The 19,663-nt window shown below is 49.6% G+C and overlaps 1 protein-coding gene across 6 annotated transcripts in view; it reads right to left on the reverse strand.

Moving 5' to 3' along the window:
• Nucleotides 1-19,663, reverse strand: part of CDK5RAP2 (CDK5 regulatory subunit associated protein 2) — a 162,141-nt gene that overhangs the window by 10,044 nt on the left and 132,434 nt on the right. For 5 of the 6 annotated variants that reach the window (XM_081803489.1, XM_081803488.1, XM_081803487.1 and 2 more), the window contains 8 exons: nt 16,904-17,023; nt 12,733-12,849; nt 10,600-10,789; nt 9,599-9,720; nt 8,288-8,536; nt 5,333-5,410; nt 4,036-4,301; nt 2,066-2,209 (listed from right to left, as the gene is read on the reverse strand). In XM_081803489.1, the coding sequence (XP_081659615.1) occupies nt 2,066-2,209; nt 4,036-4,301; nt 5,333-5,410; nt 8,288-8,536; nt 9,599-9,720; nt 10,600-10,789; nt 12,733-12,849; nt 16,904-17,023 (1,286 nt within the window). The remainder of the gene's footprint in view (nt 1-2,065; nt 2,210-4,035; nt 4,302-5,332; nt 5,411-8,287; nt 8,537-9,598; nt 9,721-10,599; nt 10,790-12,732; nt 12,850-16,903; nt 17,024-19,663) is intronic. The other variant, XM_081803486.1, reaches the window with a different exon arrangement.

Genomic DNA, 19,663 nt, shown 5'->3' on the forward strand with positions numbered 1-19,663 from the left:
GGGGACGGTATATTAAATGCAAAAGGCAAATTAATGACACTCAGAGAAAACCCTAGGTCATAAAAAAAAAAAAAAAAAACACTGGGGTTGCTGGCAAAAACTTGGAAATCTGCTTTACACACATTTCACACTAAGAAAAAGGCACTGTATGAAACACAGGCAGGGACAAAAAGTGGCTTGAGGCAATTTAACACCACACAGGGGGTCTGTGTGCACCAGCAACCATATCAGAGCAACTCTGAGGTCCTTTTTCTGGCTCTAAAATTCTATGATGCTAAAGTCAGCATAACCAATTATATGAGAAACGCTTGGAAAGAAGGGTGAGTCATCACAAGCGCCGGCCAGTCCCTGGACTAGTTTGCTGGTGGGGGGGGATCGATGTGACTATAATTTACATTTACACACACACACACACACGAAAGAAGATCTACATTCCTTCTGTCTATTTAACAGACACTACTGTGTACTGAGGACAAAAACATTGCATTGAGTTTCATTCAGCACATTTTATGTGCTTTAAAAATCATATGGGCAAGTACTCGTTTGGGAATAGGAGAAAAAAATTATTCACTCAAAAATATGAATAAAATAAACATGGCCCCTTCTGGGACACAGACATTAAACAAACAAATATATAATTTGCGACGAGGGCTATGATGAAGCAGAAGAGGGCGCTATGACTGAGTGACCGGGAAGCCCCTCCAACCCTGACGTAAGATGGAAGCTGAGACGGGAAAGGTGCGAAGAAGCCAGGCAGCCAAGAGGGGGGAGCCCAGGCACTCAGGCAGTCGGAGCATCTGTGTCACCGAGCCGAAGATGGAAAGAGCTCGGTGGGTGAGCAGAAAACGCAAGGCCAATGTGGGTCTGGAGCCCAGTGGGCCCTCTTCCTCTCCATGGCCCCACTGGCTAAAAGTGGCCAAAACATGATTTCCCTGCGAAATGACTGGTTACCTACCTCCCCGAGCTTAGTGCACCCAAACTTCCTCCCCAGGATCCCAAGAGGGAAATCACAGGGCAGGCTCATTAGAACCTTCCGAGGCTTCACTGCTGCCTCTTTGCCACGGCTGACAGATCTGAGAGCTGTCAGAAGGGGTTTACCTAGATGAGTAACGACATGGAATGCCAATTTCCCTCTGCCTTTCTCCTGGCCTTTGGCAAAAACTGATAGTTTAGATAAATGCAGGGTAAATATCTATCAGAGCACCAAGCAAAGTTCTAACTCTTCCTTCATCTGCATGCTCGTCCTTCCGGGAGGCTCCTTGGACGACCAGAGCGGCAGCTCGCCGTGTCACGATACCAGCTGTTTCCCACCGACGAAAACCTAGGGAGGGCCTCTGCACTGCCTGACTCCTGGTTTGTGCCATGAAAGATGGGGATGAGGATGGTTGTGGGATCAACCATTCTGAATTCGGTCACATTCAAGTTGCTGCAAAGTCAAGCTTTATGCTTTCGGGGGAAATTTCAATGGTTTTGCAATAAATGATTTTCATTGGTTAAAAAAAAAAAACTTTCGAAGGAGTTAAAACAGATTGAAACTAGAATCCCTACAATCTGACTCTGAAAGCTATCAAAAGGAATCAGAGAGTCCAGAGAAAGGCACCTAAAATGAAAGAGATTTAGAGTGGAAGGGAATGAGCTAGTCCACGAGAACAAACTAGGACTTAAAATCTATAAAATGAAAGCATACCCTTTGGATTCAGATACTTGTGCTGCCAAAACCATCTCTGTAACCTTGGTCGGGCCTCACTCCCAGACCCTCAGCTTCCCCGTGTGTAAGACGCAGACAGGATTTCCCTCCACACAGACACGCTGCGAGTGGGGACGTAGTCAGGTCAGGACCACAGGCCGAGCCCACGGGGATGCCGGGGGAGCAGGCAAGGTCACACCTGAAGCAGCCAGCACGGTGCCTGACACGACACCCTTACCAAACACGGCACCTCCCCCGTCCTCTGCCGTGTTCCCCAAACTGAGGGCACACCTGCCACAAGCAAGGTCCTGGGCTGCAGACCGAGTCACAAGCCCCAGTGGCATCCCTAAGCCTCGGGATCCGGGTGTCACCACCTACCTGTTCACACTGAAGCGGGCACTGGCCAGTTGTGGGGAGTGAGACCCTCCAGAAAAGCGTCAATAATCTCGCAGCCTCTTCGAGGATCAGATTGGCTGTGCCCACGCTGGTGACAAACCTGTTCAGAGGCGCCAAGTGTGGACCCTGCGCAAGGGGCGGGGGGTGGGCGAGGGGAGAAGGTTGTTACATGCCACTGAAAAAGATTATGGACAAGCCGGCTTTAATGGGCAGCATAAATCTCCAAACCGCAGGGCTTGTGTCCACATGCTGAGCGAGAGCCTGGTGCCAGACGACACCAATTTATTGTTCTTAAAGACTGGTGAATTATAGATTATGAGAGAATTTCGGTGGTGATTTTAGCCCAATCAATAACCATGATTAATAACCACCTGCGTTAACTGTATTTACTACGCCAAGAAGAGGGGAAGAGGGTCCGTGGTAGGGCCACTCGCATGGCTCCGCACCACGGAGCCTCTCCGGAAGGCAAAAGGTGCCAACAGCAAGGGACGAAACACGAGTGCTTCTGTCTTCAGCAGCCCCTGCTAAACGGCGCTGCGTACTGCCAATATGAAGTTGGGGCCTCGTAAAGTCTCCCTCACCGTCTGCTGACAGAGGCAAACCCTAATCGGGGGATGTCAAGGGCAAGAGAAAGCCAAGAACATGAGCCAAAGAAGGGAAAACAAAATACAGTTTAAAAAGAAAAGAAATTAAAAGAGCGCTGTCTTCACGAGGAATAAAATCACTACAAAATAAAATGATGCACTCTTTAGCTATCAAATTGGCAAAAAACCATACCTAAAACAATAAATAAAATTAGTTAATGAAGAATAAGGTGCAGTGAGATGCTCTCACTTGTAAACAGGGATACGTATTTTTGGAAATAACGCATCAACAGTTCTCCCCAAAGGGCCCTGAAGGGTTCACAGCCTGGGAGTGAGCTGCCTTCCACTATCCGCAATCCATCCCTAATGAACTAATCAAAGATGCCACGGGAGGTCTGTGTACAAGGGTGCTCACCACACCTCACATGTCGAAAAAACAGGGCAAAGAGTAAACAAATGGTGTTACCTCCACATATTGGCTTATTTTCCAGCCCCTAAAAGTTCTAGAAAAATGCTGAATGGGATAGGAAAATTGTTTATATGTTAACTGAGAGTCAAAATACAAAATTCATGTGAGTCAGTTTTATTAAAGTTTATGAATGAGCTAAAAGAGTGTGTGTGTGTATCAACATTTCAAGCACTGAACACCCTGTGATGTTTTTATGCTTTTGTACAATAAAGATTATGATCAGAAAACAACAGTAATCTTATTAACATTTATGAATTCATTCAACAAATATTTACCATGCACCCGCTGCACGCCAGGCCCTGTCCTAGGTAGTAAAGATACAACGTTGAGTCAAAGAGACACTTGTCCCTGCGCCCCTGAAGTTTATTATCTAGTGAAATGTAAAATACCGAATGACTTTTACAATAGAGTAAAACAAAATAAAACAAAAAGGCAAATCAGGTACCAGGAAGCAGGGGGCCTCAGGACCTGAGAAGAGGGACCAGAAAATGTGACCCACGGAAGCTTGGTGGTTGGGTCCAGTCTGGGAGGACAGAGAAAATGTGACCCCAACCCTTGGAGGAAGCGAATGAGTAACTTTGTGTCAAGCACCTGGCACACTGGGTCCTCAACAAAAGGTACTTTAAAGTGAGGAGGATCCAGCAGGATGAGGCAGGAAAGAGTGAACCCAGGGAAGAGCTCGCACTGACAGGGTACAAACCTCGCCAAGGGTCCCTCCCATAGATCAGTGCCCCGGACTGGACCTGACCCCTGAGCTTTCGTGGGCTCCACTTCCTGGTCCCCCTTCTCAGGGCCTTACCGAGGATGCACGCACCCTTTGCCTCTCGGAGCCCTCAGGTGCCCCTTGCACTTACTGCTCCAGTGAGCACCTCACCCCCTCCCGCAGTCAGTCAGGTTACCTTGGTTCCCGGCTCTGGGCTTGCGGGCTGGGGAGCCTCTTGGATCTGAAGGGCCATCTCGGCAAAGAGCTTCTGGCCCTGGCCAATCTGCTGGCACAGGGCCTCGTAGTCCCCAGCCAGGCCCAGGACGTGGCCGCCACTCGTGTGGGCCCACGGGCGGTGGCCAGCGACCAGGTGGGACGCACATGGGGTGCTGGTGACCGAGCTGCCACTGTTGCAGGAGAGGGAGTCCGTGTCATTTCCAGAGAGTGGAGGAGTCTCTGAAGCTACAACATGAGAGGGAAGATGTCAGATCCACTTGGGGCAGTATCCTGTGTTCATCGAGCTGCGTTCAACGACGCTAAAGCCAGGTGGGAGGAGAGAAAGGCCTGCGTCCCAAATGCCACCCGGCACAGCACAGGGGGGCGGCAAGTGGCCTGGCTCCCAGACCTTCGTCTATTCACCCGCCCCGGGCTCATTCGTCTGAGGGGAGAAGCTCGATTCAATTCAACCAACACTTATCAGGCACCCACTCTGCAAAGACCCCTGATCTACACAGACGAATCAAGCCAGTGTCTGCACTCCAGGAGCCCATGGTCTAATCAGACACCACGCGGGAGGTGTAACAGCACAATGACGAAGAGCCAGAGCTCAGAGGAAGAAATAATCAATTCCCTGTGCAGCAGGAAGAGAGATCAGGAAAGGCTTCCTAGGAGAAGCAACAATTGAGCTGGGTTGAACAAGAAGCAAAAAATTACACTAAACAGAGGCAAAGCCTGTTGCTTTTTACCTTTGGATCAACAAAAGTCCAGATGAATAATTCTGACTGGGGGCCTCAGAAAAGTCATTTCACAAAGAAGTCTGCATTCAGAATAAGCCTCGGGGCAGGAGGAGGATTTGCATGGCAGAGAATGGGACAAAGGTGGCCTGGAAAAAGACGGAGCCACAACGCACGGTCCCAGTGAGAGGAGAGTGAGGGCCCGTCTGCAGGATGGGGACCCCTCTGTATGGCCATATGAATGCAGATGGACAGGGCTGGATGGGCCCACTGGGGCTGGATGCTGGAGGCCTTAAAGCCACACTAAGGTGCTCACACTTCCATCTAAGGCCACAAGGACCCAATGACGTTGCTGAGGTTAATAACACCGAGGAATAGATTAACAGGCGTGGGGGAGGAGCTCACCAGCTAGACATGCTGAAGCCCCAAATCCTGACAAACACTCTCCTGATTGGGACCAGGGACGCCCTTTCATTCAATTTAAAAAGTCCTACTGCCACACCCAACCCCGCCACAGTTACCCAGACTTCAGCTTTGTACCTGATCGTGGTGGCACCACCAGGGTGGAATCAAATAGATCACAGGAATTATCTATCGCCATGGGACATTTGTCACCACCTGCAAGATGCAAAATAAGAGAAGGAAAAGAAACTGGCATTAGCATTTGAGAAAGAACTGAATGAGGATACAGTATAGCACCAGACACACACAAGCATCCACTCAAATCTCCCCTGGGACTGGGATCCCCTCTGCAGGACCCTGGGGACACGGGGCACCCGGGTGGCTCAGTCGTTAAGCATCGGCCTTCGGCTCAGGTCATGATCCTGGGGTCCTGGGATCGAGCCCCCATCGGGCTCCCTGCTCCGAGGGAAGCCTGCTTCTCCCTCTCCCACTCCCCCTGCTTGTGTTCCCTCTCGTGCTGTCTCTCTCTCTCTCTCTCTGTCAAATAAATAAATAAATAAATAAAATCTTAAAAAAAAAAAAAAAAAAGGACCCTGGGGACAGAGAGTGAGCAGGCCCAGCGTCCTCTCTGGAAGGACCCTCCTGTCCAGCAAGGAAACAGGAAGTTTCACTTCTAGGTGGTCAGGACTAAGGGAGGGAAGCATGGGGTCCTGGGGTCCCGGGGAGGGGTGCTAGCCCAGAGGAGGGAACGTAATGCAGGCACAGGAATGAGCAGCTGCAAAGGCACAGAGGAGTGAACCACCAGGACGTACTGAGGGAGGATCAAGCAGGTAGTAGGCTGAGCCCAGGGTGCAAGGGAGAGCCGCGATGGGACGCAAGGCCAGAACCATGAGGACTGTGGGGCCCCCGTCGGGGGCGTCAGGCAGGGCAACGCCGAGCTGAGGACTGTGCTCTGGACTGGAGGAGTGAGTCTGGAGGTTGCTGCAGCCACCCGAGCAAGAGAGAAGAGGGACCCAAAGCAGAGTTTAGGAAGCAATGCAATGGAAACAACGTCAGGAGGCAAAGGCAGTTAGATGCTGTCCGAGATGATCTGCAACACTGTGCACTCTGGAGAGCGCTGGGCCGTCTGACTCTCCGGAGCCCAGCGGGCGGGACGGCACTGTCATTCAGACCTCATGGAGGAGCAGGGAGAGGAAGTGACCGCCCCAGCACTAGCAGAGTGTCGGCGGCAGAGCGAGGACCGTGCCCAGTGTCCAGGCCTTAGGACGGCCCACCAGCTCCTTCCCGCCCAGGCACCTCTGGGCACCACCGAGCGCCACGTTCGATTCCGGGGCCAAGGAGCTGCCCCTGAGAGGGATCGCTTTCTGCCAAAACCAGCCATCTTTAGAGCAGAACTTTCGAACAAGTGCACTAAATGCAATCTTGCAAAGGCTTCTGCAGAGGAAGAGAGGCCGCTGCCGACGGCAGAATTCCCACCTTCACCGGAAGGTGAAGCAGCCCTGTGGGCTGACCCTAGACAAATTCCAGAAGCAGGCAAAGGCTGTTCCATGGCCGCCTCACTTCAGCTGCCCCAGCTCTCCCTCCCGGGCAGCCCCGGCCCTGAATCGTCCTCCCAGCCCCAAACTCCCCAGCACACCCCACAGACCCGTCAGTCCCATCTCCGCCAAGCGCTAAGAAGGGCCAGGAGCAGACCTGTATTTAAAGCAGAGATACCCACTGCTGATGGCCATCCCATGCAAAAGGCGGCAATATGGCTCCTTTCTAACCGTTTGAGATTCTGCTGGTAGGATTTTTATCCTGAGAATGCTGTTTAACAGCAAAAAGCACATTAACATCGACGTTTATTAAAGCTCCAAACCAGAGACCGCTTTAATAATCACCACGGTAATGGTTTTGTGACTGAGGATCATCTGAAAACAGTAATCAGGAAGCCCGTGTGAAAGGGTGGGAAACACTTATGATGTAATATTGGACGAAAACAAAGAAAGGATGCAGAATGGCACAAAACCCAATGTCAACAATGTAAGTTCATGCCTGCACGTGATCGCCAAATGAAGAGAAATATATACAAAGCAAAATATCGTCACCCTGTACAATCGTGAAGGATTTTTTTTTTCACATTCTTTTTTTCATATCATCACATCATCTTCTGGTGAAAATTTTAAATTCCTTATCAAGGAGAGATTAATAAACCAATCGCCACAAGTTCTAAAGCATGCTGACTGGGTGATCTTTTAAGAGATTTTAATTTTTCTAAATTAAAGGCAATAGATAGAATTCCCAATCCCAGAAAAGATTAAGTCCAAGCTTTTAGATGATACTTGTTTATGAAGTATGTCGACACTCCCTGTCCCGCTGGATGTGCGCACCCACCCTGTGGGTCTTAGGATGACGGCCCCAGACACCTGAGGCTCTGCAAGGTCAGGTGCTGCTCCAGGGACAGCACTGGTCTCGGGAGCTAAAACCTCATTCCTAGCCCCGGCTCTGCCACCTGTTTGCTGTGCTGCTTTGGGCAAGTCCAGTACCCAATCTGGGTCTTAGTTCCTTCATCCACAGAGCAAAGAGGATGGCCCGGCCGACTGCCTTGAGCCTGACCATTTGCTGGCTTATCCCTGGCCTGCTGCTGGGCAAGTGACAGAGGAGTGACAAGCAACCCTTGTCCTTTCTCTGCGACCCTACACAGCCTCTGTGAGGCTAGACCATAAACCCACGAGCAAAGGTAAAACAGAAGCAGTTTTTAAACCAGGATGCTTTTAGGATCCTACAGACACTGAGAGTCAGAGTAAGATGTTTAGATTCTCTTTGAAAGGCAGTACGAGGGATTAAAAAGCATTGTCAGCAGCGGAGTGCTATGGGCAGGGATGAATGGATGCGGGGACGAGACTGGAGGTGATGAGAGCATTGGCAGCCCAAACTCCACTTCCCTCCACCAAGAGGCCCCCAGATGGAGATCACCCCTGGCTCCCGGGGCACCGGGTGGTCTGCTGTCAACGGAGGGACACCTCCGTGGGGCAAGGGCACCCTCCAGAAGCTCCCGTGTCCCACCGACACACACAGGGCAGCAATCTCCCTGAGGAGGCACAGGGACAGTACCATGCTTGTCCAGCTGTGGGGGCCACTCAGGGACGGACAGGGTCTGGAGAGCCACTGGGAGGGCTGCTTCCTGAGCCTTCTTCCCCTCCATCGTCAGCCGCTCCTCCAGCTTGCTCTGCAGTGTGCTGTTGGTCTCGATGCTCTTTTCTAGCTGCCCCCGCAGAGCCTGGATCTCTGTTAGGAGACCACGCAGGTCACTGAAAGGGTCCTGCGCCCTCCAGCCTTCTCCTGACGCCTCTGCTCCGGCCTCTGCAAACGAGTGCAAGGGGAAAACCTGACGTCTTCCTCCACCAAAGGGTCAATCATCAAAGGAGCTCAATAGTGTTTTAAACCCGCCAGCACCACCACCCTCCCCTTCCTAAGAACTAGGTACAATTTAAAATAACAACTTGACTTTAAAAACAAAAATATTGGCAGACTTAATTGCTGCTATTCCACAGGCTAAATAAGAGCTGAAAATTAATTTTCGCTTCTGGCCATAAAAGCTGAGCAAATTGCACACCAAACCCCGAAATTATGTCTGGTAGTAATAAAATCTATTTGGGCTGGAATTATAGAATGAAAGGGGCTGATTTTAAGAGCCACAGTATATTAAAAAGGCACAACAGCAAGAATAAGAAAAGCAACGTGAAGAGAAAATGGAAGGTGTGAGGTGACCCTTCTCTAGATAAACTTTCAATAGGGAGAAACCATCTGGAAAATTCGTTTAAAAAAATTGCTACCACACCTCAAAATTGATTCTAAAACACTGGGGTTTGCAGTCAAGTTGCTCTGATCTGGTATCTATCAGAGGATCCGGGCCAACAACCATCTCCACAGCAATGCCCTGCGTGTGGCAGGCGCTCCAGAATTATTGGCCGAATGCATGGGCAAAAAGAAACACACTCTAGCGGAATACTCATAATCAAATTATTCCTTGACTGTCTGCTATGTCCCACGTACTGTGGTAGGATGCTTTTCATAAATGAGCTCAATTTTCACAACTCTACAGACTAGCTATTAGGAGACACGTTTTATGGAGGAAGAACCAGGCCCAGAGGGGTGAGGTGAGCTGCTGAAGGTCACACAGCTGGGAGGCAGGGCATGAGAATCCAGGCCTCGGGGGCCCGACTCCCGAGCCCAAGTCTTTCTGTGGTTCTCACTGCTTCAGAAGAACGGGCCAGAGGGCTTGCTGCAAAGTGTGCCCCCTCTGCCAGGCAGGCCAGCGAGGGCTGTGATGACAGCATTTCGGGAAAGGGTGCTGAAGTGAGCTCCCGGCCCAGACGCAGCAGCCCCAGGACGGGAAGCGCCTTGGGCCAGCGCGCCCAGTACCTCTCGGCCTCCTGTGCTCCTCCTCCAGCCTCTGATACACCTTCAGCTCCACTCGGAGGGACTGCAGGAGCTCGTCGTTCTGGCAGAGCAGCTGCTGCCTCAGCTTCGCCTCCTCCTGCACCCTGGAAAGGCCCCAAGGCCACAGGGAGGAGACGTTAACTCGGACAGGGCCCGGCCCCGTACTGGCACTGTCTACCCCATGCGGTCTTCTCGGCCACCCGACGGGGGCATGCTATCTGCCCCTGAGCCCACGGACGCCAGGAAGCCAAGCTTACAAGGTTCCGGCTTAGCCAGGGGTGCAGAACTCGGGAGGGGCCCAAGACGAGGATCTTGCTACGTCAGCACACCACCCTGGGTGACCGAGGGTGACCGAGGGTGACTTCGGTAACTCTGAAAGAGCGGGGCACTCACGAGCGCCGAGGAACAACGGGAAACACGTGGGACAGGACAGGGGCGAGGGCAAACTGCACCAGGGGCCCTCGGTACGGGTCCTTTAATGTCTAAGCGGGCCTCCTGCCCCTCAGTGCAGAACCTCCCACGGCCTCCCCAGGCAGTGAAAGCCGAGTCCCTCCCACGGCTGCGAGGGCCTGTGGGACTGGGCATCCAGGCATCTCTCTGCCCCCCTTCCCTCCAGGTGCACTAGCCTCCCTGCTCTGCCCTGCACAGGCCAAGGACACCCCACCCCAGGGCCCCCACCCTTTCTGCCGCAAATGAGCTCCCTCCTACCATCCCGCGATCTGCAGAGCTCGGCCCCTTCACCGCCTTCAGGGCGCTGCTCAAGTGCCATTTTTTCCAGAGGGGCCTTCCCTGACCTCCCCTGGATAAAAAACCAGCGCTCTGCCGCCCAGGCCCCAGCCTCCTCCCTCGGATGATTCTGCTCCACGTGCTGGATTCCCGTCTGACATGACATGCCCCAGCACTTGCGGGCCTCCCCGGCGCGCCCCGCTCTGAGACCGGACGCCTGGCACGGCCAGCGGGGCCGGGGGGCCCCTGAGCCCTACCTGCTCAGCTCGCGGCGGCTGCTGCAGGCTTCCTGGAGCAGCTGCTGGTTGTGCCTCTCCTGCTCGCAGACCTCGCTCTGCAGCCTCTCATTTTCCCCCTTCACACGGGCATACTCTCGCTGAAGGAGCTCGAGGCTCGCAACCTTCCTGGAGAGGGACTCTCGTAACTTTTCATTCTTCTTCTGTTTATCTGCAAACACAAAAAAGCACCACTGAGAAGAGACACCATTTGTTTTTTCCAACCTTATTACGCAAACACGGCATTTCAGCTCGAGCACTCCAGGAATACAAAGCAGAACGAGATTTAATCTGGCATTTATGATTTTGGCATTCCAATTATCTTATGCATTTTGGGCAGATAAATCTGTCAACATCAAGGCTGCAGATTAAACGTCACTGGGATGAAATGGGCCTGTTTAATTTTCTATACAATAGTAGGCCGTGCAAACCTACTTTGCCTTCACAGAGCAAACAGTGGGTATAAATTATAGACAGAAGCAAGAAGCAGCCCCAAACTCTGGCAATGGGTGTGAGGGAAGTCTGCAAGCCCCCCAGTAAGGAGGCCAGCATGGCTAGGCCCATCCACTCCTCAGGCTGGGAGGACAGCACCTCTCCTGAGGAATAAAATACGCCCAGGGTCTGGAGATAGGCAGTTAAGAGCGTGACCTGGGGGCAGAGAGGCGTGTTCAAGTGCACTTTGCTGCCCACTGGTGCCAAAACCTCAACGGAGTTTCTTGACTTCTCTGTGCCTCAGTTACCCCACATGCGTCGTTGTGAGGATGAACTGAGATAGTCCACGTAAAGGGCTTAGCGCCGGGCTTCACGGGCGCTCTGAAGGGTCTAAGCACTCCCCGGGCCAGCTCTTCGCGGGGCCCCTGGTGGTGGCTACCACGTCCGCAGCTCTTACTGCAGGCCTTACACTAAGACCTGCAAGGGTATCATCTTATTTCTTCTTTGGAGCAAACCTCCGAGTAGGTACGCTTTTTCTCCCCATTTTCCAGATCGGAAACAAAGCATGGCAGAGGTGAGAACTTCCCCAAGGTCACAGAGCCAAACAGTGCCAGAGCCAAGATTGAGACCCAGCTTTTCTGATGCCACCTTTCACCATGGCATGATGATTTCTGAGCAAGTGTTCCCTTCCTCCCTCAGACTCCAGCCACACTATGCTTCCTACAATTCCTGGTCTATACTCTCCCCGCCTCTAACACCTAGGCTTTTGTCTGCTCTCTTTCTTCTATTTAAAAAGGCCCTGGCTCTTCTAAACCTTAGGCACCGTGGCTAATCCCTACTTAGCCTGCTGGACTGAGCTCTCGAAGCCGAGCCTCTCCTGGGGCAAGACACCATCCCCAGGGTCCTGTGCTCCCCGAGCCTGCCTTTGTCCTGGCTGATTCTCACGCTGGCCTGCCATGGGTTCCCTGGCTGTCTCTCCCATCAGACCATGAGCCCCTCAAGGGAAGGGACCAGGACCCACTCATTTCTGTATCAGTCTATGCAGGCCCTGACACGTTTGCTGAGTGAATGAATGATCTGCAAAAGCCTCGATTCTGTCTCTTAAGCCAAAAGCAGCATCAATATCCTCCAGGGAGAATGGGAGAAGCTGGCCCAACTCCTAGCTCTACAGATTTCTAGCTCCGGGACCACCGGCGGGTCAATTCCCTAGGCCTCAGGTTCTTATCTGTAAAACAGGACTAGTAATTCCTCCATCCAGAAACATTTTAAGTACTGAGAGATAACATAGTTGTGAAAGCCCTTCTTCGTGGGTTAAGCTCCAAGAAGAAACAATTAAGAGAAGGGATCTTCCTAAGAAATACTGGAAAAAACCTTCTTGATAAGAGGGAATCTCTGGGTGAGATTTTGGCAGTAATAGATTTCCAGCCTGTCTGTCTTCCACTGTAACCTGTGTCCTTATTAGAGATGTTAGAGATGCCGCGCTGAGGGCTTCACAGGGCTGTCACAACAGCCCCATGAGGTACTCCTATTTTATAGCTAAGAATACTGAGGTTCAGAGAGGTTAAGTGACCTGCCCAAAGTCACAGAGCCACAGAATTTGAACCTGGGTTGAACCAATGCATTCTTTCCATGCCACAGAGGGCTGTGGGCGTCCAGGCTGCAGGTGGCTCCTTTAGTTCCTACCTCTGGATCCCTTGGCCAGCACTGTATTGAGAGCCTGGTTCTGCTTCCTCAGGAAACAGATCTCTGATGTCAGAGAATTATGCAGCTCTGATCCATAAGCAAAAGCATTTGTAGAACCTATAAAAACACACATAAATAGTGATTTATGGTCACCAGATCAGTATGGATGGAACTTTCTAGAAAACAGTTTTAAACAACAAGGAGACACAACATGCAATGGAAATCACTCCTGTGAACCAGATGAGGTATCACCAGAGCCCAAAGGGAAATGAGAGTGAGCATGAAAGAGGTGGCAAGAGCCCCTCCCTGCCCATTCTTTCCTCCTAAGGGTGAACAGAGGTGAACAGGTTCGTTTCTGCACTCCCCTGCAGACGGTATATCTACCACGCCTACTCCGAGCTGAGACCTGGAGCCATCCTCTACAATGCCCAACCAGACCATCACGACTGCTGGTTCTTCCTCCCAAAGGCCTCAGACACTGACTCACTCTTTTTCTGTCCCTGTAGTTCAGACCTCATCAGTGCGCCCTGACCTTGCCTCCCTGCCACTCGGCCAGTGGGGCTGCACACAGTCCGCTCATGATATTCTCTGCTCAGAAACACTAGACGGCCGGCCCTCCACTGCAAAGACAGACAATCGAACAAACCAAACACAAGGCCCAAACTTCAGGTCTCCACGACTTCACTCCAATCTCATGCACACCCCCCTCCCTCTCCACCCTCTACTCTAGTGTCCTCGAATGCAGCCAGGCAGGGCTATGCCAGTGTCCCACACATTGTGGGGTCACACATCTCCCTGACTTTGTACAGTGAGGTCTTTATTCCCTGTGCCTAGAATGCCCAGCTCCTTCACCTGTCAAAACCAAACTCGTCTTTCAACTCTTAGCTCAAGTTCACTGTCTAGTCTAAGTGTTTACTAAAAAGATCAGGGTCTGAAGCCAGACAGACTGGGTTTGAGATTATCTACAAACTCTGATCAGTTTAGCCCAGGCTGTGGTCTATCTCCTAAAATCCTACCGCTTCCTCTGGCCAGACAGCTGCCCTGACACCCCACCTCAGCTTTCTATGCCAGCACCATATATGACGTCCAAAGCACAGGAACATGCTACCCTCTGGAAAGCCCGGGGCTTTCTACATGGGGCAGGCAGATGCTTCCCTCCCCGCCTTCCCTACTACACCGCAGAGCCAGACACTGCTTTCCCAGACTCTCGTACAGCTAGAACACGGCCAGCTGCCCCTTCCGGTCAATGAGACCTGATGGGAAGCCTGCTGGAGGCTTCTGGGAAAGATTTCTCACCCGGATGAAAAAAGAAGGACAGGGAGGAGCTCCATCATCTCCGTTCCCATGCTGTGGACACTGTCCTGAGAGGATGTGATGCTTAGAATTACCGAGGTCATCATGGAGACTGACCCCAAGCCCTGCTACCCTATCACCGAGCCAGTAAACCTGTCTTGGAACCGCCTGCGTCTGGATATCTTGTTACGTAAGAAAACATAAATCCCCATTGTTTACACCAGTTTTTACTCATATTCTGTTCTCTGCAGCTGAAAGCATCCTGGTACGCAACTGACTACCGGTAATAATCAAACTCCCCGTAAGGACAGTGGGACGTCAGGCCTCCCAGAAGCCCACGCTACACATTCTCTCGCTCTACAGCATCCCCCTTCCTCATGTTAATGATTCACAAATCACAGCGCCATGTAATTTTTCACTGACATGTGTCTCTCCCCGCCAATCTCCTCTACTCTCCCCTATGAACTCTGGTGTCTTCTCGAAGACACCTGGGTCTGAATCATGGCTCCGGCTTCTTAATAGCTGTATGACCTGAGGCTCGCCGCGTCACTTCCCTAAGTCTCCACTAGCCCGATAAAAATGATCCATGTTGTTATCATTACTGCTATTATCATTTGAATTAATATCATAACTGGTGGTGGGCTAGAGCCAAAAACAGGACCAAAGCGCCATCTGGGTGAACAGGAACAATGCTACAGAAGAAGTCTGCTCTGACCACAGCTGGGGTGGCCCCTTCTCAGAGGCAGAGTCAGCCCCGAGGACAGAGCCTGATGGAGCCTCAGCTGGCGGGGTCTCGTCTGAAGGCCGACACAACCGCTCCTCTACCCGATGACAAGTTAACACACGAGGTGGCAGTTTTTAACAATATCCTGCCTCCGCATCACAAGGAGCCATGCCTTTCTCAGACCTGCTCCCAAGATGAACACCTCACAGCAAGGAGTAGGCGGGGCCACTTTTATTCCTTTGTCTTTCTAGAGATTGTGACAACATGGTGAGAACAGCATGTCTTTCCACCAGTGTAAATACTTTATGAATGCCTTTTTGTAAACCTTCCCATCGGAGTGAATTACTCTCCAGAGCAATTACCAGCTCCATTGTAGCTGGTGGGCCACTGGAGCCCCCAAAGAATTCTATAATTGGATTTGCCAGGAAAAATGTAAAACAGAATGAATCTAATTCAGGCATTACCACGGGTGAATGTGAAGGGCCCAGGCATGTATTTCTTCCCTGTGTTTGATATGACTAATAACTCAGGTTAATCAATTTCCCTGGGGGTGAGAGAGAGGGAGGAAGCAGGATGGGGGAAGGGGCTGGAGAGAGAGAGAGAGAGAGAGAGAGAGAGAGAGGGAGGAGTGCATCCACTCTGTTTACCTCTCCGACTGCAGCACATCAGCACATACAGTGCTTTGGAAAGATCCTTCTAGGCAGAGGGTTATGCTGGACTAGACAGGAATGAGAACTGGACCAGGGGTGCAAGGACTCAAGTGCTGCCACCACTGGGTATATCTTTCTAGAACTCAGTTATTTTGTCTCTAAAAAAGGTTTGCGTCCCCACTTGTTGCAGAGCTTTGCAACATTAAACTAATAATGTTATAAAAAATAAGAGAGTAAAATAACATGATAATGACAAAGAAAACAACCACTTACTGAGTGAGGCATGGAGCAAGGCCCTATTCAGAGAATTGCCTCACTGAATCTCACCATGGCTCTGTTTTATAAAATAATTAAGTCTGGGAGAGGCGGGGTGACTTGTCCAAAGGTCCCAAAGCTAATAAACAGAAGAGCTGGGGTCCACACCCAGCTCAGTGCAACTCCCTAACAAACTCGGGCTTTTCCTGGGGCACAAAGCTGCTCTCAAGACACATTCTTTGAGGGGCGCCTGGGTGGCTCAGGTGGTTAAACGACTGCCTTCAGCTCAGGTCATGATCCTGGAGTCCCGGGATCGAGTCCCACATCAGGCTCCCTGCTCGGCAGGGAGTCTGCTTCTCCCTCTGACCCTTCTCCCTCTCATGCTCTCTGTCTCTCAAATAAATAAATAAAATCTTTAAAAAAAAAAAAAAAGACACATTCGTTGTGGAATGAAAACAATCTCTTTGGAGCAATAAGGAAAGATGTCCAAAATATATTGTTCAACAAAAAAAGGGACAGAATGGCAGATATAAAGTATTCTAGCTTTTGGATGAGGGAGAGAATAAGCACATATATTTGTATTTGCATTGAAAAAGCACTGTAAGGTGTGGAAAACAACTAACAGAGGTGGGAGGAGAGAAGGGAGAGCAAGATGAATGGGTACAGAATGGAGATAGTAAGCTTTGCACCATGTGCATGTCTTCCCTACGGGACAAATACGTATTCCATTCAGACCTGACTGTTTGTATGCAGGCGAAGTGGCAACCTTGTCGCCGGCCTGTGAGACTCACCAAACCGCTCACGTGCTAGTACGTTTAAGATCCATTACCGACGAAAAGACGAAATACCGGTCCGTTTTATTTTAAAATACCTCTCTATTTCTTTCCAGTGACCAAAGTCAGAGGAGGAGCCAGCCACAATCCAGGGTGCAAGGGCCAGCAGACTCCTTCAGTGCCAGGGACTGTGCGGGCCACTCTGCTCCATTCAGCTCACTTAACACTCATCGCCACAGGATAAAACGGGGATGATTATCCCCACTTTATAAGTAAGCTACTGTAACTGATAGTCGGCAGTGTTAAGGGAGGTCACTGTGGAGGTAAGCAGCAAGGTCGGGATCCAGGCTGAAACCTCTCTGGCCACCAGTGAGTGTGAAGCTCACCCCAACACAGGGCATGCAGATCCAGGCAAATGCACCCCAGATGAAGCCCTCGCAGGCGTGCAACAGGCCTCTGGGGCGGCTCTCCCTTACCTGGATCAAGTTCAGACCCTTGCCGTTCCAGCTGTCCCCGAAGCTTCTCATTTGTCTTAATAGATTCTTCTAAACGTCTCCTCAAGCTTCGAATCTCTTGTATATGTTCCATTACTAAGTCTACAGGAGGGAGAGTTATTTTTAATTTAAAGTCTGAAGCCCCCAACAAATTGAATAATTTACAGATTATGCAAGGATCTTAAAATTCCAAGTCGTGCTGGATGTATTCAGATGGTCGGTAACTGGCAACGCTTTCCTGGGCTTGGTGAGGCTGAGCGACTGCCCACAGCCCACAGACACAGTTCTGTAATGGTTCTCTGCAGCCCTCCACGGGCAGGGTGTTCCACATCACATGGAAAAATTATATTCCATACAATTTTAATGCCAACTCTAATGCAGACCTTTATTCTTCTAAATATCAAATATTAACTTAAAATCTTCCTTATGGTGAAACTAACAGATCACTTTCAAGTCTGTTTGAATTGTCCGACAGTGGATTAAACCACTCATAATGAATCCAGATATTTCTTTGAAAGGAATATGTTTATCCATTTATCATGTACTCATTTAAGACTTAAAAACACAGCAAAACAGTAATCCCAGCGCTAGTGAAAATGGTAAGAAGGGTATACTCTCCAGAGCACATCCTGTTCGTGTGAATATAGATGTGCGTGACTTTTGGGATCTATTTTTATCATCAGCCTTAGTAAGGTTCTTTTCCAATGTCTTTCCTCAAATAATTCTACTTCCAGGAATCTACTCAAAGAGATCACCAGAGATGCTGACAACCATTTGCCAAAATGCACGAAAATGTTCATCTGAAGCACTATTACAGAACAGTAAAAACTGAACATAACTCAAATTATTAAATAAACTGTATTACATTACATTACTGTGATGCAGTATTCTACAGCTACTGAAATTGTATTATGAAGACCATATAATATCACAGAAAAATACAGATACAAAATGGATTGTTCAGCATAATTGTAACTCCATTTAAAAATCTGCAGGTGAAAAAGACACATAAACACAAAATAAGGAAATCTACCCCTAGATATTAACAGCAGTTGTCTTTGGATGGTAGATTTCAGGTTTTTCAAAACTCCTGTACTCTATTTCAATGTAACATTTAATAATATATAAAAATTTAAATTTCCCAAATTTTCTGCAATGAGCATGTCCTATTTTTTCAGCCACTGCCACATCTCACTTTAACAAAGAAAGAAGGAAGCACAGTTGCAATCTGGAGGTAGGTTTCTAGAATCAGTGTTTAAAGCATAACCACATCAAGTATCCAAAGGCAAAACTAATGTCTTTAATTCATCAATTACGGTACACTCAGTATGTCTTAGTAATGTCTGTTTTAAAACATTATACTAATGTTATGACCCAGTTTTAATTCCTCCAAAATGACTTTCATTTAAAAGTAGCACAGTGTTACAGGTCTTCTCCTAATTAAATAGTAATTCTGCCATGAATCTGAATGTTTATGAGATGACTTAATTCCCAGGCCTTCAGCTATCTCCTATCAATGCCAGAAGTGTGGCGAGTCATTTGGTGGGATGCGTGAGGCCCTGGTGGCCGGCCCGGCGCTGGAGGACCCCGTCTGCAGCAAACTCCTGGCCACACCTCCTGTCCCTGCCCTGCTGCCCTGAGAATCTTCCAGCCGCTAGTGAGGACGGAGTGAGGCAGGAACTTATCTCTTCTGACCGCAGTCCTCCTTGCTGGTTTATATCCACATCACACGCTGCCAGCTTCTGGGGTAATAACACTTAGCAGTCATCAGTACACATCACCTCCTACTGAGTCTGGCCAGGAGCCGGACTCATCAATAGGGCTTAAGGAAACATTCCCAGTCGAACTGGACGCCACTTATTAATTATGCAGCCCCAACCAAGGAGAAGGAAACACTAGACTCGTCTTTACAAAATGGGAGAAAACTATCTGTTCCTCTTCTAATAAATATCCTTCTGACAAATGCTAACTCTTTAAAACCATAAATCCTGCAAGAAGCAACCAGCAAAAACTGTTGTGTCTCTTTGGCCTAGTAGCCCCACTACAGAATCTAGGTTAAGAAAATGCGCCGAAATAAGGGGAAGGCTTCATGTTCAAAGATAATCCCTGTGGCAGTGTTCACAATTGTGAAATTTTAGAAATGACTTAAATGTTCAGCAAAAGAGGAACATAAGGAAAACTGCAGTTCAGCCATTCAACGGACTATTCTAAAGCCACTAAAAATGATGGTATGTAACAACATGTCAGAAAGCTTATGATAGAATGTCAAGCACATTGTCAAGCACAAGGAAAAATACTAAATTATCTCTCTACTTAGAATATAAACATGACAAAAGGAAAAAAACCAGATGCAGAGACCAAAAGTCTGAAGAGAAACAAACCAAAAAAGCTAACAGTGGGCTTATTAGGATGGCTCGGGAGGGTACTGTCCCCCTTCGGGAAAGTGCCTGCTAATGCACTAGGAGCGTATGACAAGCCCAAGGTCATGGGTCCCCAGAATCACAAGACATAAGGAGATGCCTAAAAGGTTCTGTATCAGAAATAAACCACGGTTGGGATGGCAGACATGTGGGAAGGTAGAAAAAAGAGGGGCTGGCAAGAGGAATCTAGAGCGAGGTGCCCATACCATAGCGGAAGGGTTTTAAAGAACAAGGGTCTCATAAAGAAGATGTGGTATATATATACAATGGAATATTATGCAGCCATCAAAAGGAATGAGATCTTGCCATTTGCAACGACGTG

Source organism: Leptonychotes weddellii, chromosome 14, assembly GCF_054177405.1.
Source record: "Leptonychotes weddellii isolate Sample4059 chromosome 14, ASM5417740v2, whole genome shotgun sequence".
Taxonomy (NCBI): Eukaryota; Metazoa; Chordata; class Mammalia; order Carnivora; family Phocidae; genus Leptonychotes; species Leptonychotes weddellii.